Raw genomic sequence first — 25,582 nt, forward strand, 5'->3', positions numbered from 1 at the left:
CATTTTCGAGACAACTTCATATATCTACTCCAATAAAAAGTACTCCCTGGAAAACGCAAATAAAGGAAACATTCCAGGCACGTGACCTCAATTGACCAATGAGAGATAATCACATCGACATGGTTTTCGTATAGACGAAGATTAAAGCTCTGTCTTTTTAATATTAAAATAAGGTACGATTAGTTTTAAATTTCAGTATTTTGCTGTTTAAAATCGTGGGTTGTGATGCCAAATTTGTGAAGAGGTTCATGTGATAAATTACAAAGGTTGGTAAAGTTAATTAATTATTTCCCTTTAAATTATAAATATGAAAACGGACTCGGTTAAGTTAAACTGTTTGACTTCCTGGCAAAGGCTTAGCTTCTTTGTTTTGAAATAACCTTGGATATTGGAATGTGTATTAGGCTTATTAATGCTAAATGTAAATATTGCGAATTTATTTGAAATAGTTCAGTTCGTTATCTAAATAACTAGTTAAGCAATAAAGTTTAGTCATCAATCCTAAATTGCTGATTCTTAGTTTGGTTTTAAGCCTTGGTCAGGCAGATTTTTTAAGTGAGAGAAGAGCGTAGCTCAGCGTACTCTTAGACAATGAGAATCATTAAAAGAACCAACCAGAGATCATAGGTGATGAGTTTGACCCGATTCAAGATTTGTTTCAAGAAAATTTAACTTAAGAGGAGAGACATCACCAAATCTAACTTTTCTTTCTGATTAGTTGGAACTTGGACTTGTGTTTAAGTTGGTTTTCCCCTGTGTTATTGTTTTTCAGATGTTCTTGATCTCTTGGATCCTGAGACGCGATATGCCATTTTACCATCACCAAAAATTTAATTTTGTTGAACCTATGAGCAAAATATGTAGTCTAGTCTTAATTTTAGGCCCATTCCATTGACAATTTCTAAAGTTTAGTTATGAAAAAATATTTATGGTTAATTTGATCCCGTCATATCTTATTTAAATTAGTTTCATATATATATATAAATTGTACCAAATTTTGGGGGTGGGATTGTGGGGAATATAAAAAATCGGAAATTCTATTTCACCCTTTGTGCCTCCGCTCTTAAGATGAGTGAGGAGGAAAGTAGTAAATGGGTTTGCCAATGTTGCACCTATGAAAATTGGCCCAAAGCTCTTAAATGTACTATATGTCAAATGGCTAAGCCATCTAAAGTCATTTGCGAGGCCGCTTTGGGTGAAGAGAGAGATATTTATAAAGTAGGTCCATTTCCAAGAATGCTACGAGTGAAATGGGTATAAACTTGGCTCTACCTAACCTTAGATGGCACCGTTAATAACCGAATGTGGTAAGGAAAAAAGGAAAGCTTCTGAAGAACAGGAGAGTTCGGAGAGCGGTAGTAGTAGTGCCTTTGGGGTTACTCTGAGTAAATGGTCGTGCCCAGTTTGCACATTTTTAAATTGGCCTAAATCTACTAAGTGCACCCAGTGCCTAAATCCTAAAAGGAGGAACTCTTCCACCTCCACCCAAGATATTACAAATAAACCTGAACCATCCTCCGCAGAAACATCGCCAAATAGCCCTAGATCCGTTGTTAATATTGAAAATGCAAGGTAAATAATAAAAATAGGTTACTTGACCTAAGGTAAAACCAAATTTAACCTGGCATCACTTAGAAGTTGCGTAAGCCCAGCTAGAAGTCCACTATTTCATCAGAATCAACTTGAAATTGGTCAATTAGAAACAGGCACCAGTAGTAACGTGTCTGATAACAATGACCGTAACAAAAGCTGGTCACGTACTTTAAAATGGAACTGTGTCGCCTGTACTTATGAAAATTGGCCAAAATCTCAAAAAGTAATTGATAATCACCCCCCCCCCTCCCCGCCTTTCAACAAACAGCGTCGTTTATATAAAATATGAATATCTTTAGTGTGTTATCTGTCATACTATAAGACCCAGAGACGCTCAGCCTGGAAGCCCAGTTTTATCGGAGAATGAAGAAAATAAAAGGAGACCCATTACCCCCCACAGTGACAATGGAAACCTAAGACTGTCACCTCCCGGCAGGATATCTCCTTGTAATAATAATAACAACATCAATTCGGGGGGTGGAAGTCCTGTGGGGGGAAGTCACGCTGGAGGGATACGTCGCGTCCCATCAAATAGAAGCCTGGACAGAGCCGATATACAAGTTACAAATTCATTACCGAGTGTTAGTACTCAAGCCATAGCTAATAATTATCTGGAAGAGAGGAGATTGAGACATATGCGCAGAAAAGCCAGAGAAGCGGCTGATTGGTTATGGCTTAACGCGTGTTTAGCCGCTGTTGAAGGCAACCCACAACCTATTATTCAGTACCTGTCATCTGGTGGGGATCCAGCGCGTCAATTAACTGCTGGGGAAGTCTCCTTGTTAGCTAGACCATCCGCGTTCGATGTTGGTCACACTCTCGTGCATTTAGCCATTAGATTTCAGGTATTTTGGCAACATGGTCACTCAGAGTGAAGTCCAAAGTTTTAAAAAAAGTGGTTACTCGGCCCGTGTCTGTCTGTCTGTTTTTTAGAGGGAAGATTTACTTTCAATTTTGTTAACAAACACGAGCGTTTCGCAACCAGTAGCTAAACGAGTTCCTTCTGACATCAGTAGGGATGTTGCTGCTCAGATCACGCGACATCTCGGATCCTCTCTAAGGCAAAGAAAAGGGGACTTTCCTTGTTACTTTTTCACAGAGTTTGTCACCTTTGCCTTGCCTGCAGGTTAGGCTTCTCTTTAAACTTTAAACCCCCTACTCCCACGGAGCCCAGCTGTCCTATAATCTCTATATTCTTGAACCTGTCCTATATTATCCTATAAGTTCGTGAAAGGTCCTATAATATCCTATATTGTTGACTAAGTCGAAGTTTTCGTGTAGTTTAAAGGAAAAGTTCAGGTAACATAACAGATTATAGCTTAAAAGAACGGCCTTTTTCTAAATATAAAAGGAAAAATACTAAAATTAAAATAAACGATCTCTTATTACGATAATAAGTAGCATTTAATTAGTCTTAAAAACGAGGACTACGGCGCCATCCGCCATTGCTTTAGTTTCGTCCGCTAAATCGAACATCTTACGTGCGTGATCGAGTTGGCCATGTGAGAATTCAACCAATCCCTTTAGGGGTGGCTCTCAGACGTCACTAAAGCAATGGCGGCGCACTAGTCCTCGTTTTTAAGACTAATTAAATGCTACTTATTATTTTGTAATAAGAGAAAGTTTATTTTCTTTTAAATATTTAATTAGCCTTATTCCTGATCAGCGCCATCTACCCATAGCGGTGACTTTGAGAACTACTGTAAGCGGCAAGCCAATCAGATGTTGCTAAAATCTGGTGACGTCATTTTTGGTAAGACCCGAGAGTGCCAGTCAGTGACGTCACTAGATTTTAGCGACATCTGATTGGTTTGCCGCTTACAGTAGTTCTCAAAGTCGCCGCTATGGGTAGGTGGCGCTGATCAGGAATAAGGCTAATTCCTTTTATATTTAGAAAAAGGCCGTTCTTTTAAGGTATAATGTTATGACACCTTTTTGGCTGGGCTCCCTGCCCGTATTCCTCGATACATTTAAGTTTGAAATTGCTTGGAATTTCCAATTAGAAATAGAAGATTTTCCCCCACCAATTCAAGAAAGGTTATTTGATGAGCTTTTGGATAGAGATGTACAAAAAGGTAAGGGTAATTAATTGTTAGGGGCGGTAGTTTTAATTGGTTCGTTAAACCAAAACGTGTCAATTTTAATCCATAAAGAGCTTGATGAAGAGTCTCCAATAATTAATTGGAGCATGGAGTTAACGGAGAGATTAGGTTCTAGACTTTACGCTCTATGGAATCGTAGTGCCGGCGACTGTTTGTTAGATTCGGCTTTGCAAGCCACTTGGGGTGTATTTGACAGAGATAATACTCTTAGGCGAGCGCTGGGTGATAGTCTAAGCGAGGCTGCAGCCGTGTACGTAACATTATAAACGGGTTCCCGAAGCTGTTGCGGCGGATTGTAAACCAATGTCTTGATATCATTAGGTTGTATCCTCGCTGGAAAGAAGCTGAAACGCTTCAGGCAAATTTACTTCATTTTTCATTGGACGAATCTCAATGGCAAGAAGATTGGGCGGTTCTATTATCGTTAGCTACGCAACCGGGTTCTGCCTTGGAGCAAATGCATATATTTACGTTAGCTCATATCCTAAGACGACCTATAATCGTCTACGGTGTGAAATACGTTAAGAGTTTTAGAGGAGAAGCCTTGGGATACGCGCGATTTGAAGGGATCTATCTACCTCTGTTATGGGAGCCAAATTTCTGTTGGAAGTCACCCATCGCCTTGGGTTACACCAGAGGACATTTCTCCGCTCTCGTTCCCATGGAACCCGATTCCGGTGATCCTCTAGAAGCGGGAGCTAATATACGCGCCAATGATGACCTACAAGTCGTGTTTTTACCGTTAATGACGCATGATAGACAGCTTCTACCTCTACACTTTCTCACTCAAAGCGAGGTCCGTTTTTACTTAGGCCTATTGGTTCCGTGTAGAGATATTAGAGTGTATTTTGAATTTTAGTTGGGTCGTGAGGAAGAAATCATTAGACAATGGCTGGATTGCTGCGTTACTGAAGGTGGAATCCTGGTAGCTCAACAAAAAATCCCCAAAAGACCCGTTTTAGTTGCCCAAATGTTGGAAGAATGGTTGGACGTTTATAGATCTTTAGTTCATCATCAAGCCAATCGACCAATCCCGAGTCTTTCAAGCTTACCACTTCAACAACATTCGTCCGTTGTGGTACCTTCCTCTACTAACGTAGTTGTTGACTCTCCTACGCAAGGATATTCTAGCGATGGAGATTCTGATCAAGAATAATTGATTGATTAATTAATCACGCCCACCTTTTTATCCTTCCCCTCCCCCAAAACCCCCCCCCCCCCCCGCTTATTTATAATCGTACACTAAAGATTGAGGATTGAGCATTTTCCGAGTAAAAGTCTCCGCTGTTAGGTTATTGCGGTAAGTATCGTCTAACCTTTGACCTTGGGGGGGTTTTGGTATGTTTCTTGACGCAATATTGAAAATATTAAACTTAATTTTATTAATAAAGTCCCGTCCACAATTAAACACTTCTCGCTGGCAGCTGAGCGTCATCGTACAAGTATAAATGCGTCATTCGGTCGCTGCTTGAACAATACTACAACTATACGTTTGTTCGTTCCTTCGCGGTTTGTTTATAGAGACGTTAACGTTATAAAAATTAATAACGATTAATTAAATTGAAAACGTGTTAGAAACCGAAAACAAATTTTAACTAAGAAAGAAAGTGAAAGAAATAATTAAAATTTATTATTACGTAATTAAAAGTAGGCCTAGAAATTAACACTTCCTCGATCGCTCCTTGATACACAATTTTTCAAATAGAAACAGAATGGGTCACGATATCTATATATATAATATTAATTGCTAGTCTTTAATTAATTAAGAAACAAACCATAATTTTGCGTTAATTTTTATTTTATTCTGAGTTAGTTATTTTTTGTTAATTAGGCTTAATTAAAGCTAAATATTTAAGAAAAATAATAAAAATTAGGAGTAGAATTCCACGTTCTGTAAATATAAACTCGGGGACAAACTTAATTAATTAATTAAGGAGTTAATGAAAGGAAATCGTAATACTTCATTAATTAGTTCAAAATAATTCATAAAACAATCAAAATAAAAGTCGTCGGTAGGTAATTTTTTTATTATTATTTAATATTATTAAGTAGAGAAGTTAATTAATTAACAATGAGGGAAACGTTACAAAGACCGCAGTTATAATTAATTAATGTATGCATAGATGTGTAGTTTTTTGTCCACTTGTAAAAAAAAAAATACAACAACCAAATTATATAAAGCAGAATATCTAATTAAAAAAATATTTAACAACACCTTGTAAAAACAAATATTTGTTAAAACAAAAAAAAAAAAAAATACATAGCGAGTTTATCATATGAGATTTAAATATATATTATAATATACCAGATGAGAGTCTGGGGAAACAAAAAATAACAAAGTGTTTTGAATGAATGCCCACTTATTTTATTTAAATAATGATTGATAATTAATAATTATCATCGGAAAATTCAAAAAGGAAATTTTCAGGTAATGTAATATTATACACCTTAAAAGATCGGACTTTTTCTAAATATATAAGGAAAAATATATTTGAAAAAATAAATGATCTCTTATTGCAAAATAGTTAGCATTTAGTCTTAAAAACGAGGATTACTGCGCCGCCATTGCTCTAGTGGTATCTTCTAGCCCGAATCGCTTACGCGCGTGATCGAGTGGGCCATGCAATTTCTTATTTCCAGCCCTCTTTCTCAAGTCTCAACCTGTCAGAATTCAACCAATCATTTTAGCGGTGGCTATCAGACGTCACTAAAGCAATGGCGGCGCACTAGTCCTCGTTTTTAAGACTAATTAAATGCTAATTATTTTGTAATAAGAGATCGTTTATTATTTCTTTCAATATTTTTCCTTTAAAATTTAGAAAGGCCGTTCTTTTAAGGTGTATAATGTTACGTTACCCGAACTTTTCTTTTAACGTCTGCATTTATCAATCATTTTATATCTAAGCTGTGATGATGAATTTACAGACTATATATACTCGGTTACACGCTTGAAATGAACGTACATTCGCTTTCTAACGCGAAAATATGTCCATTCTAAGAATGAAATTGATTATAATTATATATATATTAATGACGTGTACATAAGTTTTAAATTATTTATAAAGAAAAAAGAAAAGTAATTAATTAAGAAATAATGTTAATTAAACTATACCGGTAATTTTAGTGATAGCTTCGTCAGGATCGTGAATATTTATGCTTTAGATTTATGCTTTTTCAGGAAAGTTTAAAAGTAGACGGTTTAATGAAATATGTAGAAAGTAACACACTTTTTTCCGCGTCTAATCTATTTAATCAAGGATTGTTTCATGATGACTCATGGATGGTACTTAACGAATATAGTGAGATTTAACGTACGTCATTTAATTCTTTTTATTTAAATCATTTAAATTGTCTACTTTTACACAAGAAAGTGCAAAGAAAGAAAGAAACAAACAATGCCCATTTTCAACAAGATTGTTTTTATTTTGTACATCAACATCGATACAAAAAATGTTTCCGTTAACAACATATTAAGTCAAGAAGACATTTTTTTTTCTCGACCTTTAACCCCCCCAAAAAAATATTATTATCATTGAATAAACCTTTTGATTTCAAATTTTTAATATAAAAAGGTAATTAGTACTAATTACGTAATTAACGTAAAATAGAATCAGAGCCTTCCTCCTTTAAAGGTACGTTATCTTTGGTTGATACTTTGCCTAATAATCAATTAAGGTATGGTTGACATTTTAACTTAATTAATCTTGATTAATATTTAACTTAACTTAATTATAATAATCTTATGTTATTTATTAGAACAATTAATATTAATTTCAAGATAACTAAAAGAAAAATGTCAACCATCCTTTAAAATCACCTTTAAAAAAAGTTAAAATTGTTTGTCCGTTTAAATGTTGTAATTACTTTGATTTTCGTATTGGGTTTTTTTTTTTTTTTTTTCATTTATTTATTGGCATCAGCGCAATTTTAAATTAACATTATAATTATGGTTTCCTTAATTTATGCTTTAAATAATATTTCTGACTAGCGAAAAAAATTAATATTAATTAAATTTAATCTAGATTAAACGAAAAAAAATAATTATTAATTAAATTTAATCTAGATTAAACGAAAAAAAATAATTATTAATTAAATTTAATCTAGATTAAACGAAAAAAAATAATTATTAATTAAATTTAATCTAGATTAAACGAAAAAAAATAATTATTAATTAACTTTAATCTAGATTAAACGAAAAAAAACACCTAAACACTATCTAAACATGGCACGTTTACCTTCCATTAACTTAATTAATTCTTTAGATTATATTTATTTTAAACAAACTAAATGATAGTTAAGTAGTTAAAGAAAAAAATCAAAACTTGGTTAATTAGATAAATATTCATGATAAATCCGTCAACTAAAATAACTAAACCCATCTTATATATTTTCCGTAAACTTTGTTTAACTGTTTACGAAGTTTTCCCCCATTTTGTTTTCGTTTGTTTATAAGACAGTCTCACAAATGTTTTTTTTTTTTCAAAATACACTTTCGTATACAAAAGCACGTTCGGCGGCTTATAAGGCCTATAATAATTTTTTGTTTATTAATCTATAAGTTATACGTACCGTTTGATTAACGTTCGTTATAGTTACATCGCGCGCGTCCGGGGAAAGGGTTATTTATATATAATTATTTATTTATTTATTTATTTACATGTTTAATTGATCTTTACAGATAATTTTTGCGACAAGGTAGAGTCAATATTGCACCCAAAAAATAATATAATATAATAATAACCGATCAAATATTCATGATAACGTAAGGAGAGAAAAAAGTTTGGCGTAAGTAGTGAAGACTATACAGATAGCTACAAATTCAAAATGGCGGTCAATTACCCACCCATTTTCCGATTCTTTCAGTAACATTGACATTAACCTTTTTAAATTATGTTAAGAGGCTTCTAATAGGCGACACCGTCGAAATTAAAGAACAAACAACACGATTTATATTAACTTAATTGACTTATGCTTGTTTTTAATCACGAAACTTAACTGGGACTTTGTGGGTCGGAGTTAATTGGATAAATGGGGACTTGGCGTCGTCCGCCATCTTGAATTTCTGTATATCTGTATGGTAACAACTACTAAGAAAAATTTAAATGGCGGCAATAATAATCTTTTTCAGCAATAACTGCAAATAACCTAATGTTAGTTAATTAATATCGTATGAAATTTGTTTGGGATTAAGTATAAATTGAAACCCCGTTTGTAGGCAACAAATGTAGGCAAAAACAACGGTTCTTTTTTTTTTTTTGGTCAACTTATGTAGATAACAAGTAAGTAACAATTGAGTCTTTTTGGGTAGCGTTTCATTTTTATGTTTGCGGCTTAGGAATGGCGGTAACGTTTGGGAAGGCGTGCCTAAGGCAAAGATTAATATCCCTTTTATCCCCCCAGCCTCCGTTGCCTTTGGGCGGTTTCATGGGTCGCGGATGGCCCTGGCGTAAAGTCATTTTGGACGGGAACAAGTAACGAGACGATCCATTCAAAATGTTGATGACTTTTTTAACTACTTGACTACTAGAACAGTCCCTTCCTTTATGATGAACGCCGCTTTTAAAACCACCCCACCAATTAAATAAACTCCGTAATTAACATTAACATTAACATTAACATTAAAGACACGGGATGGGAATTGTGGACAACATTAAATACATACCATTCTCCAATATGAAAAACTCTGGGGGCGATTGAAACCATAGCTATTAACGGAGCTGGTAGGCACGCTGAACTTATATGTTGTAACGACCAATCCCAGTTATAATCGTCAAATGTGCAAAATTTCTGCACATTTCAAAATAATTAAATCGCTCTAAATAACATTAAGAAATAGGCCTACAAGTTGCAGCATTTTAGCCTAATTTCTTACAGTTGTGCAATTTTTAATTTTGAACCAAAGATCTCTATCGAAAACCATCCCCATGTTGTGTTTACTCGAAATCCATTTAGAGTATTCAGCCTTAATTAAAATAACCAACAAATTATTATTATTATAATTAAATTTAAGGGAACTAACTACCGATCGGGCTACAAAATCGCTTACGTGTCTTCCTAACGAAACGTAATTATACGCTTTAACGTATGTTCCCATACAGAGCATACTACATTGTTTGCAATCACTGCGGAAGAACGGAAGAAGGAAGTTAAAGTTACGGAAGAAAATGGATGGGTTCGGAAATAAACGTAATATAATAAAATATGTATGTACGTTTTTCTCTTTGCTTGCATTAATTTAAGGACATGAATAAGATCAGGGGAAACGTAATGATCTTCTTCAAGAAAAAGGAATGAACCCTTATGATCTCTTGTGACGCGAACTCCATCCATGATATGGTTAATCTTAATTTAAGAGAAAGATATCAGGCGTCTTCCCTAACTACTATCGTAGATCAAGAATGATGGGGGAAGACGCGTAATCTGATTGAAATCGGTGGGCACGCTAACTGTGGAACGACTCGGGTCCAGTGGGACGCTAGAAAAGGGTGAGGAATACTCGGAAAAAATGGCGGGCGGTCTTCCTGATTCGTCTGACGTAGACCGAAGATGCGTAATCTGATTGACGCTAACTGTGGAACGACTCGGGTCCGGTGGGACGCTAGAAATGGAGCAGGAATACTCGGAAAAATGGTGGGCGGTCTTCCTGATTCGTCCGACGTAGACCGACCGCCATTTTTCCGAGTATTCCTCCCCCTTTTCTAGCATCCCACCGGACCTGAGTCGTTCCGCAGTTAGCGACGCGTTCCCACCGATTTTTCTTAGCTTACGCGTCCTCCCCATCATTCTTGGATAGATATAAACTGTTTCCTACTTTCCACCACCAATGGTGTTTAGTTTGAGTAAATTTAGCTTCCCTATAATGACCGTAAGAGTCGGGATTGAGCGCGTTATTACAGCCTTTACGTAAAGCGCTGAAAATTATAATTTTATTTAGATTCTTCGTGTACGTTTACGCGCTATTGATAGAATCATAAAATGAATACCCACTCTAATTTTTTAATATCTCTTGGGCAATCATTTGGATCGTGTCCCGGATATTCTTTTGGATATAATTGAATAGAATATGGGTAAAATATCTGTAGTACCTAATTAATTAATTAATAATATTTTAATTAACTTCCTCTAGCTGAAAATTGACCGACTATAAGTTCTAGAACGATGTATAATAATATATATATTACCTTACAAAAATCTATATCTTGTATTAAACTATTTATATTATTATCGTAAACGTCATGACTAAAGACTAAGAGAGTTTGATTGATCCCTTGAGTTTTCCTGAGAGATTCAATTAGAGCGTACAGATATTGAACTCGATTATGTACTTGAACAATAATAACTACGTCATCAGGTTGCAAAGGACCAAAGAGTTTAGCGTTTCTGTCATATTCAAATAAGTTGATTTTGCAATTGCAATTGAAAGGTTTGGTTTTTCTTTTGGGGATTGAGGATTCTTACCTAACTTGCTGTTCTTCATTAAGTTTCTGAACTATACGACGTAAAAGAAAGGGTGATGGCGCGACTGTTGCGTTGTTTTTAACTGTACGATGATGCGCTGAGAAACTTGTAAAATTGGCCAGAAAGACCGCGACCTCGGCTTCCGAGGTCAGAGGACTTTCTTTTGTAAAAAAATCTGTCCCGATATTGGCAACGCGTAATTGAAGCCATAAAAACGATACCGTGAACAATAATAAAGCGGTTTTAATAATTTGGTAGGCTCTGCGACGAAACAAAATGGCACACAAGTCCAGGTAACCCATTGGAGACGGAGTTCATCTATGTTCATCTTGTTTGGCAGAGACGTAATATTGAACTCATTTTTGCAGCTGGCTGTTGCTACAAATGAAGGTTTCAATTCAAAAAGGTACAAAGGACGCTTTGTATTCCGATAGAGATCCCGCTTTGCTACCCTGACCATTCACGCGTGTTAAAAAGTATTATTAATAGACTGGACTGAGTAAAAACGTTTCAAACACTCCCACTAGCGCTTTGATGAATGATAACCTTTCCAAATGGGTCCCGATTTTTTTTAAAAAATTCAGGAGAAAATACGTGACAACTGTCTAATACGAGGTAATAATATTAACCTCGGAGTATTTAATTATTGATATTTAATGTTTAATTGATAATAATTCGGGGCCGAATTATAAACAAGTCGCGTGTAACTGTAAGCCAATTTTGACTAAAAGAGTCTGTTACAATTTAACACAATGTGAAAGTTCGCGGATGTACTATTAAACCGTAACATAATTCTTAAATTATCATTAATTTTATGCCAGGGAAATGACAATTAAAAGGGAAGTAGGTGGTCTCCAAGCGTGGGTGGGATGGGAAGCGATTTCGTATTCATACTAGTGGGGTGCCTGCCTGCTTTGAAGACCGACGATAAAAACTTATTTTCGCGTTTAAAAAATACGCAACTCACCCTTTAATCGTAGGTTTTATGAGCAGCTGTGGAAGAATTTTGTTTCAAAGTAAAAGTATAATTTCCATTACGATATGAAAACGTTTAAATTATTAAAATATTTGTTACAGAATGTGTGTGCAATATTTGTGCCCAAGGGGGTTCCCTCGCTTCTGAGTACTGACTTCCGTTTCTCTGCCACGGACTACTCGATCACGCGGTATAAAATAGACTAATGGCATCCCATGTTATTTCCCCAATCCTTTTAATACAGTCGAACGTAAAGGGCTGCCATTACTCTTATTACGCTCTTATTTGTTGTTGTGGATACTCATTACAAAATGGCTGCTATTAGTTTTGCAGACGATTTAGTGCGAGATTATTTATTATTTCGTGGATTTGTTAATGCGTTAAAAGCTTTTGATACGGAAATTAAAGCTGATAAAGATAAAGGATTTCGAGTAAGTATCGGGTTTATCGAAAAAATTAAGATATAATAAAAATAGAAGGTGTAAAACGCACTCCAAGAATCATTCTTCAGCTAAGCCTTGGTCTATCAAAAACTTCCCATCATGTCAAGTTAAGTAATATTTGTTTTGTTCCCGTTAACTTTAACAGGCGGATAAAATCGTCGAGCATCTGACCACTTGCATAATAAACTTAGATTTAATCGGTCTCCGCGAAACATGGGCCCATCTCGACCAACGAATATTTTGTCGCTTAGAACATTCGTTTTCAAGTGCAGCCCGAAAATTGGAAACTGCCTTGTTTCGCATGTACGTTGTTACGTGTATTAAAGAGAATAGAGCCGATAAGTTAAATGATTTTTTTGAAAAAATGATGCCTGAATTACACGCGTTGCCTGAATGGAAAGATTGGTTTGGTAATTATTTAAATATGCCTTCAACCCATACTTGTACAGTTGTTAAAGCCTACAAATTTTACGATGCAGCGTTACCGTTCTTAAAATCTGTTGAAGAAAACCCAACTTTTCATATGTATTTTACGCGTCAGTGGCAAGATACGATGTTATTATCATTACAAAATTTCCTAAGCGTCGTTTTTCAAAGCATGGGTACAAAAAATTATAATTTTTACGTCAAAAAAAACATTAAAAAAATTTAGTCGCTTGTCTTTGTCTTCTCTTAGCTATGCCAACCATTTTAAGTTACGAAGATGAATTACTTCATCTTAGCGCGCTTAAAGAAGAGAATGAAGCTTTAAAATTAAAAGTAATTAAATGAGATCTTATAAATAAACTCCTATAGGAATTACGATGATAATTGGTATGGTTTTTAACTAATTGATAGTTGGCTCAAAATGGTATAACCGACTTTGATAAAGGGGACCAAAGAAATTTTCTAGGCCATAATGAACTTATGGATGACTTTTACGTTATTGCGCAGTAAGATACCATCTCTCACACGTCAATAAAGGGGAAATTTGTGATATAAAAAAATGTGTTTTTTTAAAATATGTAGAGAGACGCCTGTGGCTGAAACTCAATCTCGTTCTTTACGTTCTTTAATTCGAAACATAGGCAGTGGGCTACCAACCTCTCCTTTACTAGGTAGGCGACAGGCTAACGGTACTACTACAACGCGAAGGCATACAGTTGACGATTCTGCAATCAGTGAGGCATATTTTCTGCACTTTTCTTCGTTATCAAGCGATCTTCCAGTACCTTAGCAATATATTTAGTTATAAAAACTTCTTCCCGAAGGTAAACCGACTTCAGCCGTCAAACCTAAGATACGCGTACCATCCCACCACAACACGGGGCCTTCGACATCATCCAGCGCCTCTTCCTTAGTAAATGTAGCTAGAGTTAGGCCCCAAATGGACTCGGAATCTGGTGGAAATCGGGCCAGAGTTTCGCAACAAACTACTCAACTTAGTTCATCAGCTGAACGTAGAAGAGCCGTTACTACTACTACAGCTAATACATCTTCTAGTCCAATTGTCAGTGGTGCTAATGCTAATACAACCGATACAGCCACTGCAGAAGGTTGCTAAAATTATTACGCTTATATTAATTATTAGCTTTTCCGTTTAATTAAATTAAATTAAATGAAATTAAATTAAATTTTACAGAACAAAAAGGGCCTTTATTATTACTTAGTCAAGAAGAGTTTAGCGAACATCAAGCTTGTATTACACATTGCAAATTTAACTGCTCAGGAACAATCGCAGCTAGTTCTGATATGGAAGGAGTTATTAAGTAAAGTTTTAATTAAAACTAATCGGGGGTTTTATTTAAAAAAAAGTTTTTCCAGGATTTGGTCTCCAAGTCCCGTTCCACAAACAATCACTAGTGTAGTTTCTAGGTCCAGTATTTTGTCGCTAGAATGGGCCTCAAAAAGGGAAAAATTGGTATTAAATTTAAGATTAAGGGTTTCGGTTATTAAAAGTTACTTATAAACTGAATTTAAAGCTATTACACGGTAATATGTCTGGTCATATACGTTTCTATGATGTTAAAGACAAGAAAACTGTTGGGGATATTGGTTTTGATACAAATAGCCCGTTAAAAGATCAACATATACGGTGTATCGTTTGCAATCATAGTGATTCGCACTTTGTTTGTTCAACGATAACCCCTGTTAAGCCTAATTCAACTCCTACCACTGCTTCTGGGAAACTTTTACTCTTTGATCTAAGAAATCAACAACTAGATGTAAGATTTAGAAGGAAAAGTATCGGTAACATAAGATTATTCCTTAAAAGAACAACTTTTTTCTAAATATATAAGGAAAAGTATAAGTTATCTCTTATTACAAAAGATTTGTCTTAAAAACTTGGGTTTCTGCGCCATCCGCCATTGCTTTAGTGGCGCCACGCCATTATGGCATCTTCGAAATAGAACCACTTACGCGCGTGATCGAGTGTGCCTTGCAAACCTTACCCGGGACCGGAAATAAGCAGATGACAAACTGGATATTGTCAAATAAAATTTTAAAAATGTCTCAGAGTCATAATTGTCTTAAAAACTAAGGGGGTCACTTAACATTTTGACCAATAATTTTTCCAAAGTTTTGATAGCTTGACTATGAAGTTGCTACACAAAGAACACATCCTTATGATAAGTAATCCTCCTTATTTCCAGCCCTCTGTCGCAATTCTCAACCTGTCAGAATTCAACCAATCCCTTTAGGGGTGGCTATCAGACGTCACTAAAGCAATGGCGGCGCAGTAGTCCTTGATTATTTTTAAGACTAATTAAATGCTAATTATTTTGTAAAAAGATATCATTTATAATTTTTTTAATATTATTCCTTTTATATTTAGAAAAAGGCCGTTCTTTTAAACTATAATGTTATATTACCTAAATCCTTTCGATTTAAAATAAAACTGTTAAAGTTCAATTTAATTTCCTTGGTATTTGTAGAGAAGTTTGCCACCAGAAAGTAGTCCAGTTATAACAAATTGTTGTGCCTTCAATCATAATGGACAGTTATTGGTAACTGGAACTTCAGACGGCAATGTTATGCTCTATGGTCATTTTAATTAAGATTACTTTCTTTTTGAAATGGGAAGATTTAGGGTTTAATTTCTAGGCCTATTCTTCTAAATTCTTTCAGATTTACGAACTTGCAATTGCATTGCAACTTGGAATGCTCATAATGGGGAAACATTTTCAGTGCAATTTAGTGCTGATGAAACATCGTGCTTTAGTATGGGATCAGATGGAAAAGTAAAACGAACAGGTTTTTTGTATGAAAACCTTTGATTCTAACGAGTTTTGACTCAAATGTTTTCAGTTTATTCAGTGGAATATAAATATGACTGGTCAGAAAATGTCCGAATTAAGAATACACGTTGGTGCAACTGGACCATTTACAGTTAGTGGTCAAGCACCAAGTTATAGATATAATCCTTTAGGGAAAACATTCGTTTTTGATACTAATGGGCATAATGTGCTGACCTGTGGTTCAACTGGAGGGATCATTTATAAAGTATGTATTGCTAATAATATTTCCCAAAGCTTCCCCCCCCCAAAAAAAAACTTCCCATATTTGGGAGCAAATTTGGCCTAAAAACAAGTCATACGCATTTAATTTTTTCTTCAGTACTCTCAGACTGAAAACGTGAAACCCATGTTGAGTCTAGGCGGGCATCGTTGGCCCGTTGTTTCTGTTGATTGGTCCACCACTGTCGACTGTGGCACTTGCCTTACAGGATCATCAGATGGCAAAATACAAATATCAACACTATTAGCGCAGTAAAATAGACCAAAATACTATAATTCTATAACGCAAATATTATTTAAATTGTGATAACGTATATATATAAAAGCTAGGGCTTTATTCCAATTAAAAAAAAACAAACACAGTGTCTATTATTTATTATAAAGAATGTTTTTTCATAACACACTGTACAATGTTAATAATTTTTTGTTTTTCAGAGTTTATTTTTCGCCTTAATAAACAAATTATACACTTATAGGCAATAAAACAGCTAAGCCTTGTTTTTAATTCAAATTTCCCGCCAAAAACTGAAATTTCAACTGAACTGAACTGATTTGAACTGGACGCAGATTCACTATAATAACAGGCGGGAAAAAGGGTACGGAGTCGGACCATGTGCCTGTGTTAAAAGCGCAGCGATTGGTCGAGCCCTTTTCATTCCAATCTTTTTTATGGGTGTAGGCCTAAAAGTCGTTTCCGTCTGTTCCTCCTAGATTAGGCTTAAATCTAATGGTAACGGGTGGCGCGGTGCGGTGCCTGAATGCCGGGGCGCAGACGTTTGGTTTGGTTTGATGTCGTAATGTCGCTTCTGCATTCTTTATTCGTCTGATTCGTTTCTGGTTTTTGCGACTTGTCAGAGTTCAAACGAACCCGGGCCGCGGGAAGTAGTCGCGCGTTTTTCGCGCCTTTTAAAGGATAAAGCATGATGATTTTCGTACCGTTAGTTTTCTTCATTTTGTGCATCTTTTCGCTGGGTGAAAGCCAACAACAATGTGAGTTTTTTATATTTTTATTTCCTTCGCAATGTAAAAAAAAAGAAAAATCTTTACGAGGTCATGACCCCGCCTCTATACAACTACTGTCAAAAGACCAGTAGGCGAAATTGATTTTTCGATCGTAGGAGTGGTAATGACATTGGCCTACTGTTCTCGGGAAAATAGACTTAGGTACGCGTTGCGGTTGAGTATTGAATTTTGATCATTTAAGGATAATATATAAAATGTGGTGTATTTTACTGAAAATTTTCCTGGTTCATTAATTTGGCCTATTGCCTTCTGGCAGCAACGATATTTTTTGGCGGCAACCGGATTCACGGTTAATAATTTATCATGGAATACGTGCGGTTTTAATTTGACAATGTGGGGGACAATTTTTTTTTAATCATGGTTTAATGTTATAATTCAGGTAGGAATTAATGGGGTGGGTAGAAGGGGTAAGTTGGCGCCTCTTTTTGCTCTGTGAAAGATCGGGGAGCGAATTGGAAAAAGGGTTAAAGGTTGCCCGTTTATTGATATTTTATTATTAATAATATGTTTATGTTACATCCTCTTTATTTTAAACCCTTCTAGACCTAAATAAACATAATTGTCAGTATAGTAGCGCTGAATTCTTGATAGGGGATAAGAACTAGGTTTAATTTACCCTAATTTCTTTCATGACATCTTTTGATTTGATTTTTATAAAGTGGCATATCGGCCTTCAAAAATAATTGAATTAAAATCCTTGTGTTCGTATTTAAAACCCTTAAGAGTAGGCTACTTGGTTGTTTTCTCTCTCTAAGTTGCGCAATCTTAGTTATTAATTTCTTTAGTTCCTTGTTGGTTTGGTCACGAATGAAGTTGAGGAACCAGAAGTTATCAAAAGTTAATAGAAATGAAATTAAACGTTAGCCAGGTTGAGTTATTTTTTGGGGGAGGGATAACTCGCGGTTAATACACTTCTGGTATCCATGGAAACTCGAATTAAACACGCATTAATGGAATGTTCATCTTTTAATGTGTTTTTAAATTTAAAATATGACGAAACAACTGAAAAAGATTTCCCCCTTTTTTTTGGTGTTTTGTGTATGTCTTTGCTTTTTTTAAAGGTTTGTATGACCGTAAAATCATTCTAAGATCGTTAAAAAATGAAAATTCACCGCCTCCATTGTTCATTTTTCACGTTCTGTTATTTTTATCAAAGTATCTCGTGGGAATTGTCAAGTAATACATTGAAAAGGGTTTTCTCCTGTCCCTACACATTTCGTTCTATTCAGCTTAACCTTAGACCACTATGAAAGGCTAGAACATCCTTCTAACAGACCCATCCTTGTCTCAGGCGACTGAACAAGGAAAATTCGGCGTAAAGAACTTCTCAGACAAGTTATTTTTTTTATTTGTGACAGAGATGGTCTCTTCTTTCATTCTTTCTGTTTTGATCTCACGGGGCGATACCATTGACCAGGAACTATAAAACTAGCCATTGTTAAAAATATATGTGGGTTTTGGAGTTGAATAATAATTTGTTTAAAACCATGGGAATAAAGTCTAATTTTCACGTAATTTTCAGGTGAATTTCTTAAATTAAATATGGAAATTTATTACGTAATATTTTTAAAGCTAAAATACTTATGATGTACAGGGTGTTTTTGATAAGTCTGCATGCATAAATTAAGCCTGGGGATGTTCTTTGGGAAAATAAATTTTGAGTCGAAAATGTATAATTTCTATCTCCGTTTTGTTTGCCCAAAGGGACACTGTTTTCGAGATTTATGATTTAAGTGTTTTAGGGATGACCCCTTAATTAAATTAGAAATCATTACTCTTAATCATTTGGAAAAGTTATCAGAAACATATTGTATAATTTTAAGTCGGAAATTCCGTTTCTAAAACGAACCAGGAAATAATACAACTAACGAAAACATTTTTAATTTTAATATGGTATCCTGTTTCGATTAAGATTGCGCGTAAAGGTTCTAATGCAACGTTACGAAACTAAAGGGAAGATCACCTTTACTTCAATTGTTTAAGCTAATTTGTTTTGAATATCTAACTATGTTTGTCATAAACATTCCTGCGTGTAAATGTTAATACGATGTTTGAATCGATAACTTTAATATGGTTTTAACTTAATGAAATGAGTATTGCCTGAGTCTACTCTTGACTCATAATGACGTTTTCCACGTTTCCCCATTACCAGCCGGTTATGTGTGTTTCACTTTAATCTGAAGTCTCACGAAAGTGTTAGGCCTATATTTTCAAGTTACGAGCGTGCGGGGGAGGTCTTGGTTGGTAGGTACCAAGAAGTGATTCCTAGTTTATTAGGGAGAAGGTATAAGATGCCTAAGTATTCGCGCGCCATAGTCCCAGTCCCCTTTCAAAATACAAGGGGGGACCAACGTAAAAGGAGGTTCCGGGCTATTTCGCAGCCTCTCCTCAGTCGGAAAATACAAATAATTTTCGTTATCATTCGCGTCGCGCTGACCTGAGTTTTCAAGAACCAATGAGATGATGGTTGTAATTTAGAGGCGGGGATTAACCCCGGACCTACGGTTTAACTGGAGATAATGTGGCGAATTTATACCTTCTCACTAGTAAACTAGATATCGCTTCTTGTAGGTACTTATGTTCGGTTCGGTTGGTTATACGCGGTGAATAATTTAATAAAGAAATACTTAAGAAATTCGTATAAAAACGCATCTTCAGACTTCATCTTTATTAACTCTTTATAATCAAACGCATACTTAATTTTGTTTTTGTAGGGTTTGGGCCTGTGGTTTTTAAGTACAGCTCATTGCTCCTCGCTGTTTTACAGTACATAATTTACAGTGTAATTAACATAAGTTTTAGTTTTCTAAATATTTCAAAGAGGATATTGAGAAAATAATTTAAAATAAAATACGCATATACTCATTTTGTTTGGGGGAAGTTTTCACACGTAATTTATAATTTACGATGTAACTTATAAATCTTTATTCATTAGTAATCTCTATTTAATATTCTTATTTTACGCGATTATCCCTTTACAACGTAAATGTAAAATTCGAAAATTATTTTATCAAAAATTTAATATAATTTCTTTTCTTTTGATATGCAAATTTTGAAAATTATTTTTCGTTTAATTGCTTAATTGGCGGCAAACCAGCACCATCGCATCGCACGACGATAAGGCCGGGGTTAAAAGGTTAAATTATAATCTTAGCCTTGAAATTTAATACATTTATTAAGAGACATGATTATTTTATAAAAGCTGAAATTGTAATTCACCCAGGTCTTTATTATAACGTAGCCTTGACATTATAGGTTAGCAGGAAACATTTTTTCTTTTTTATTTTGGTATAATTTTCCCATATTTTTCTTCGTAAACTTTTATTTCAAATTTGGAAACAATAGTTGTAGTTGTAATTGTAAGTGATTTGAATTTGAAATTTTGGTTTCCCAGCGCTATTATAACTTAGATGGAGTAGAATTTACGAGTAAATACGTAATTTATTCAGAAACACAAATTAACGTCTGTTAGGGTAGAAAAATAAATATGAAATTACTTTCAAATATGAAATCTGATATTTTTGCCAGATTTTTCTAAGAAGAAAACCACGAAGTTTAAAATATTGTACCGCATTAATTATTTCACCAATGATTACCCTTGATATAATCATTAATTATCTTCAAATCCATTTGCATAATGCGGGTTTTTTGACCCCTTAATCTAGAAAGTTTCAATTATGTTTGTTCGATATGTTTTTGTTATTTTTACGTTATCACCACACCCTTGCTCCCATTTCAGCCCCTATTTAGGGTTTGTCCCCCACGGTTTAAATACGACTTAAATAACTAATTAACTAAAGTAATTAAATTAATTTTCAGTACTACGATTATGCGTTCCGGAGAATTTGGACACCGATTGTTTGAGTATGAAGTCCGCAATAGGCGGGGACAAATTGAAATGTATATTTGGCAGGGATAGGTACATATTACACGTGGTATTTATTAATTCGCGTATTTAGGCCTAATCGAACTAAATCTTGATTTTTAGGCTACATTGCATGGAAAAGGTGCAACGGCAATTAGCTGACTTGGTTCAAGTTCCGGTTGATGACGTTTACGTAGCGGGAAAACATTATAATCTCATGGCGTACGTCATGGAAGAAATTAATAGATGTAAGTTAGATATCAGTGAAAGCGTAAGTAGTCACGTGACAACAGTATGTACGACACTGAGTGGGATACTTAAAGGGTTTTGAGTGAATTATTTCCGCGGAAGTAGATTCTTATTCGTCGAATTATTCTTGCGGTTAAAAATGCAGCATTTAACGGGAGGGGGTCGTTTGGTCGTTTATTTTTTTGTTAGCGGATTACGCGTACCATCCGGTGGCCGTGGTCAAGAGAAGTTCGAATATCCGGTCGCTACGAGATTTGAGGATGAAGAACTCTTGTCACACGGGGATGGGTCGAACAGCTGGTTACAACGTGCCCATCGCTACGCTTATTTCCGCCGGGGTCATGCCACCTGATTGTCGGGGCGAATTGTACACTGTAGCCCGTTTTTTTAACTCCAGCTGCATTCCCGGATCGTGGACTTCCAGCCCCATCCTAGACGAAAAATACAGTAAGTACTTTTAGGCTACGTATTATTTTTTTTAGGAAGCCTTATTTTATCTCTGCTTGGTTGGGCACGCTAAATGAATGTTTTTTGAGTTTTTTGGCAAACTAAACCGATTAAAATAAAAGGTTGCGTCAATTCAGTTGTCAGGCCCATTTCATACTCCCTTTAAAGACATCAGCGCGGGTGCCTGTCAGTTTTTGTTTATTTATGCTGGAAATTGAACCAAACTTGTTGTCAGTTGGGGGTTGGGGGTTTGGGTTGGGAAAAGTATTTGCCGTTGAGTGATTGATGTATGGTGTTTATTAAATACGTGGAAATTCGGTTAAACATAGAAGCAAACCCGCACCATTGGCCTATAAACTTTGAGACGGCATAACTCTTATATATTTGAAGATACAAAAGTATTCCCTTCAAGATATGATAGTTCAAATTGTTCTTTATACAATGTTACTAAAAAAATTCGCGTTGTCTATCTCCGGACTTAACAACTTTGAGGCTTCAGAACTCTCGCAATATTTAAGTTAAGGTGGAAAAAGTTTTAAGGTGTCGTAGATACAAGTGTCCTCTTTTCAACGGTACCAATTACTTCTTGAACTTACATCATAATAAAATTTTAAAAGTGTTTCTTGAGTTCAAGAAAAAATTCAATAAAAAGACAAAACCTACCTAAATTCCACACAGAAAGCGAACAACCCCATTTATGCTCCTTATGCAAGAATCCTTCGCAATGCGATGACAAAGACGAATACGCTGGTTACAAAGGCGCTATGAAATGTCTAATTGAAGGACACGGTGACGTCGCCTTCACCAAAATAGAATCCATTGATGAATTTCTTAAGGACAACCCCAATATGGTTAACCAGTTCGACCTCTTATGCAAAGACGGTAGTAGAGTTCCAGCTGAGAGCGCAAATAGTCACCCACTCTGCAGTTGGGCTCGCAAACCAACCACGGCGTTCATGGGGGCACCTGATAAAGGTTTGTTTTGAATAGTTCAACTAAAGGTGAACCATCTCAAATGAAACCTTTCGCAGCCGATGACATGGCCGGCTTCCACAGGATACTAACCCAAATTTACAACAACTTTAAAAACCCCAGACCAGATTGGTTCGAAAAAGTCCTAGTACGAAGTTCGAGTACCACGGATTTAGTCGTGGTACCACGTGCTCGTCAAGTTTACAGTGATTACTTAGGTATATTTCGTGTAGCCTTTCCAGAGTTTATGACGCGGTTTTCATGACGCGTGGGCTGTACTTGTATTCATATAGGGGATTACATCAAATCAATTGAACGTGACTTACCCAACTGCGACAGTAAAAGCGTCAGTTTGTGCGTCACGTCCAGCGTTGAGGAAAAGAAATGCCAGGAACTTTCTAAGAGCGCGTTTACACGAAGAATTCGACCAGTTCTCAAGTGTCATTATGAAAGCTCGGACCAGGAATGCATTGAGGCTGTAGCTAACAGGGAAGCCGATATGATGGTCCTGGACGGAAGTGACATTTTTAGAACCGGAAGGTATTTATACTGGGCTTCTTATTCACCTTGCTTTTTGAATTGAAAAGAGTGGCTGGCCTTTACAGGGACCAAGGACTTAGGCCATTAGCAGGGGAGATTTACGATAATAATGAAATATCGTATTACTCTGTCGCTGTACTTAGAGACGATAGTAACATTGATAAACTTGAAGATTTGAAAGGTTTGTTTGCTTTGTGACTATGATAGGCTTAAAAAGTACCCGGGTTTGATGGTGGGCAACGTGTTTTCGCTTCAGGAAAACATTCGTGTCATACTGGTTTGGGTGACACGTCGGGTTGGGACATTCCAGTCGCGGTCTTACTTAAAGAAAATCTATTAGAAACAACTGGTAGAAATTGCGACCGCTTGGGACCAGTCGCGGATTTTTTCAGCGCGTCATGCGTCCCCGGTGCTAACAACACCAATTTGGTTAAGAACGCCACTGTCATAGATCGTTTGTGTCAACAATGTCAAGGTAAGCACCAGCTCCTCGTTTCAACTGTTTATTTATTTATTTATAGCGACAAGTACTTAGGAATTTTAATTACTTCAGGGGATGAGATTGGTAAATACCGGTGCTCAAAGGGAAGAGAAGAGGTGTACAGTGGACAAACTGGTGCCTTCCGTTGTTTAGTCGATAGGTTAGGTGACGTGGCCTTCCTTAATCAATGGACACCGACGGAGTTGACCATGAGAAGGAATAAACTTAATTGGGCCCGAGGTTTGAGGTCCATGGACTTTAAACTCTTATGCCTCGGAGGTGGCACTGCAACTTTGCAGGAGTACGAAACCTGTCACTTGGCCCGAGTTCCAGCCCATTACGTAAGTCCTTGACGGATAATAAGCCACTTCAACGTTCTTTCAACTTAACTTCGTTTCCAAAGGTGATGATATCCAAGAAAGCGTCCGAAGAGGTTCAACTGGACGCTGCCTTATTTTTATCTAAGATCGCGGACGCCTTCGGACCCAAGACGACCTCGTACTTGTTTAAATTGTTCGGTACTTATCAAGGTGTCTCCGATTTAATATTTATGGACAGGACCCAAAATTTAAGAGTTCTAGCCATGAATGAAACGTACGACTCCATTTTGGGGGACGAATTTGAAAGCTCCATGCGCGTCATCGATCCCGAAGAGTGTCGGGACATTTCCGGTGGTTATCGAACCAAACCGGAAATGACTTGTCTATTATTAACCTCAATTTTATTCATCCTAAAATTCCTAGCGTGAACAGTGGGTTGAAAATTTGTTTTTTAAAATTTTATTTTACAGAGAATCTCTCAGGAGTTTCTATAGTCTTTGAGCGGTTTAGAGCTAACAATTTCCCGTTAGAAAACCCGCTCAAGGAATATTATTTTTAGGCCAAGTAACTTATATTACCTCAAAAAAAAATAGAGAAAATTTGTTTATAAATAAATAACCTTGAATTATTTGACCTAAAATAAGGTCTAAAAATTGTTAAAAATATATAAATTAGCCTTATTCCTGATCAGCGCCACCTACCCATAGCGGCGACTTTGAGAACTACTGTAAGCGGCAAGCCAATCAGATGTCGCTAAAATCTGGTGACGTCACTAACTGGCACTCTCGGGTCTTACCAAAAATGACGTCACCAGATTTTAGCGACATCTGATTGGCTTGCCGCTTACAGTAGTTCTCAAAGTCACCGCTATGGGTAGATGGCGCTGATCAGGAATATGGCTAATTCATGGTTATTTATTTAAAAACAAATAGAGCTATCTCAGAAGCCTTGGTATGACGTCACCCATGCTATTTGCCTACCAAAGCGGTCCCCAACATGGCCGCCTACTGTAAAAGCTAATCCTGTGACGTTTACCTAGGCATTGACGTCACAACTGAGATAGCTCTATACGAGGGGCACCATTTGTACGATAGTCACGTGATGCGCAGGCGAAGCTCTTGTAAAAAAAAAGATGCTGTGGTGACGTAACGTAAGTAATTGAGACGTGAATGTGACCACCGTGAAGGAGCCTTGTTAGAGACAGATTGGAAAGACAACTGGCCTTATCACGCGAAATGCAAATTAAGGCTTAGCGTATGTCTATTCCTGATATGATTGATAATTAGCTTTTTAAATATTTACCCCGAAATTGTGATTGTTAATTGTTAATTGTACACTTCCAAGATTTTTCAGATCATGTACAAGTTCTGAAACCTTAATATACCAAAATTTATAATAGCTTTTAATCGTGCTACACTCAAAAGTCACAAATTTATGATCGATCATTCATAAGTCATTTTTTTTACTTATGACTAAACGCGGGGCGTAGGCTTGTAATATTGTAAATACATTTTTCACTGGCGCGCGTGCATTTGTATTTAAAGATATATTAAATATATTTAAATATAAGTTTTAATTATTTACTAGTCCCTACTTGTCTTCCCAAACCAATTTAA

At 36.0% G+C, this 25,582-nt stretch overlaps 4 protein-coding genes across 7 annotated transcripts; 3 read left to right on the forward strand and 1 right to left on the reverse strand.

Annotated features, from left to right (window-relative positions):
* The first annotated feature begins 45 nt into the window (after positions 1–45).
* trbd (ubiquitin thioesterase trabid) lies at positions 46–4,903 on the forward strand. 2 transcript variants are annotated; one of them, XM_089846414.1, is made up of 10 exons: positions 46–266; positions 773–1,218; positions 1,283–1,572; positions 1,639–1,816; positions 1,893–2,438; positions 2,527–2,719; positions 3,597–3,668; positions 3,747–3,945; positions 4,017–4,491; positions 4,555–4,903. In XM_089846414.1, the coding sequence occupies exons 2-10, from the start codon at positions 1,069–1,071 to the stop codon at positions 4,849–4,851; spliced, it is 2,400 nt and encodes a 799-aa protein (XP_089702540.1). In that variant the 5' UTR covers positions 46–266; positions 773–1,068; the 3' UTR covers positions 4,852–4,903. The 2 variants fall into 2 exon arrangements, with proteins under 2 accessions (XP_089702540.1, XP_089702539.1); XM_089846413.1 differs by having other exon boundaries at positions 84–266; positions 1,636–1,816.
* A 2,190-nt stretch (positions 4,904–7,093) lies between these two features.
* On the reverse strand, positions 7,094–12,276 carry Mgat2 (alpha-1,6-mannosyl-glycoprotein 2-beta-N-acetylglucosaminyltransferase). 2 transcript variants are annotated; one of them, XM_089846418.1, is made up of 10 exons: positions 12,121–12,276; positions 11,154–11,531; positions 10,877–11,075; positions 10,683–10,780; positions 10,507–10,606; positions 9,907–10,037; positions 9,742–9,817; positions 9,568–9,657; positions 9,358–9,482; positions 7,094–9,251 (listed from the first exon to the last, which is right to left on the reverse strand). In XM_089846418.1, the coding sequence occupies exons 2-10, from the start codon at positions 11,453–11,455 to the stop codon at positions 9,014–9,016; spliced, it is 1,359 nt and encodes a 452-aa protein (XP_089702544.1). In that variant the 5' UTR covers positions 11,456–11,531; positions 12,121–12,276; the 3' UTR covers positions 7,094–9,013. The 2 variants fall into 2 exon arrangements, with proteins under 2 accessions (XP_089702544.1, XP_089702545.1); XM_089846419.1 differs by having other exon boundaries at positions 11,154–11,605; positions 12,121–12,261.
* Positions 12,277–12,314: 38 nt separating this feature from the next.
* LOC149654780 (WD repeat-containing protein 91) lies at positions 12,315–16,468 on the forward strand. 2 transcript variants are annotated; one of them, XM_089846417.1, is made up of 14 exons: positions 12,315–12,560; positions 12,718–12,982; positions 13,052–13,174; positions 13,249–13,331; positions 13,410–13,504; positions 13,581–13,669; positions 13,823–14,107; positions 14,194–14,320; positions 14,376–14,472; positions 14,534–14,776; positions 15,488–15,596; positions 15,681–15,793; positions 15,861–16,055; positions 16,170–16,468. In XM_089846417.1, the coding sequence occupies exons 1-14, from the start codon at positions 12,441–12,443 to the stop codon at positions 16,323–16,325; spliced, it is 2,100 nt and encodes a 699-aa protein (XP_089702543.1). In that variant the 5' UTR covers positions 12,315–12,440; the 3' UTR covers positions 16,326–16,468. The 2 variants fall into 2 exon arrangements, with proteins under 2 accessions (XP_089702543.1, XP_089702542.1); XM_089846416.1 differs by having other exon boundaries at positions 12,316–12,560; positions 13,581–13,732.
* A 269-nt stretch (positions 16,469–16,737) lies between these two features.
* Positions 16,738–25,535, forward strand: LOC149654781 (transferrin-like). Its single transcript, XM_089846415.1, has 11 exons — positions 16,738–17,059; positions 20,912–21,011; positions 21,081–21,205; positions 21,396–21,653; positions 22,332–22,628; positions 22,685–22,843; positions 22,919–23,165; positions 23,231–23,346; positions 23,422–23,640; positions 23,719–23,987; positions 24,050–25,535. Exons 1-11 carry the CDS (start codon positions 16,990–16,992, stop codon positions 24,392–24,394), a joined length of 2,205 nt encoding a protein of 734 aa, XP_089702541.1. The 5' UTR covers positions 16,738–16,989; the 3' UTR covers positions 24,395–25,535.
* Positions 25,536–25,582: the final 47 nt, after the last annotated feature.

Source organism: Phalangium opilio, unplaced genomic scaffold, assembly GCF_054372755.1.
Source record: "Phalangium opilio isolate 3A_F unplaced genomic scaffold, DU_Popi_V2 ptg000079l_1, whole genome shotgun sequence".
NCBI lineage: Eukaryota > Metazoa > Arthropoda > Arachnida > Opiliones > Phalangiidae > Phalangium > Phalangium opilio.

Coding starts and splice junctions, on each gene's coding strand:
- trbd (XM_089846413.1), top strand. CDS start 1,069: ATGAGTGAGGAGGAAAGTAGTAAATGGGTTTGCCAATGTTGCACCTAT. Junction 1,817..1,892: donor ATTGGCCAAAATCTCAAAAA/GTAATTGATAAT, acceptor GAATATCTTTAG/TGTGTTATCTGTCATACTAT. Junction 3,946..4,016: donor CTAAGCGAGGCTGCAGCCGT/GTACGTAACATT, acceptor TGATATCATTAG/GTTGTATCCTCGCTGGAAAG.
- Mgat2 (XM_089846418.1), bottom strand. CDS start 11,455: ATGGGTTACCTGGACTTGTGTGCCATTTTGTTTCGTCGCAGAGCCTAC. Junction 9,658..9,741: donor ACGTTTCGTTAGGAAGACAC/GTAAGCGATTTT, acceptor ATTTTAATTAAG/GCTGAATACTCTAAATGGAT. Junction 9,483..9,567: donor AAATTAAAAATTGCACAACT/GTAAGAAATTAG, acceptor TGAAATGTGCAG/AAATTTTGCACATTTGACGA.
- LOC149654780 (XM_089846416.1), top strand. CDS start 12,441: ATGGCTGCTATTAGTTTTGCAGACGATTTAGTGCGAGATTATTTATTA. Junction 14,108..14,193: donor CGATACAGCCACTGCAGAAG/GTTGCTAAAATT, acceptor TAAATTTTACAG/AACAAAAAGGGCCTTTATTA. Junction 16,056..16,169: donor CTGGAGGGATCATTTATAAA/GTATGTATTGCT, acceptor TTTTTTCTTCAG/TACTCTCAGACTGAAAACGT.
- LOC149654781 (XM_089846415.1), top strand. CDS start 16,990: ATGATGATTTTCGTACCGTTAGTTTTCTTCATTTTGTGCATCTTTTCG. Junction 23,166..23,230: donor GACATTTTTAGAACCGGAAG/GTATTTATACTG, acceptor TGGCCTTTACAG/GGACCAAGGACTTAGGCCAT. Junction 23,347..23,421: donor TAAACTTGAAGATTTGAAAG/GTTTGTTTGCTT, acceptor TTTTCGCTTCAG/GAAAACATTCGTGTCATACT.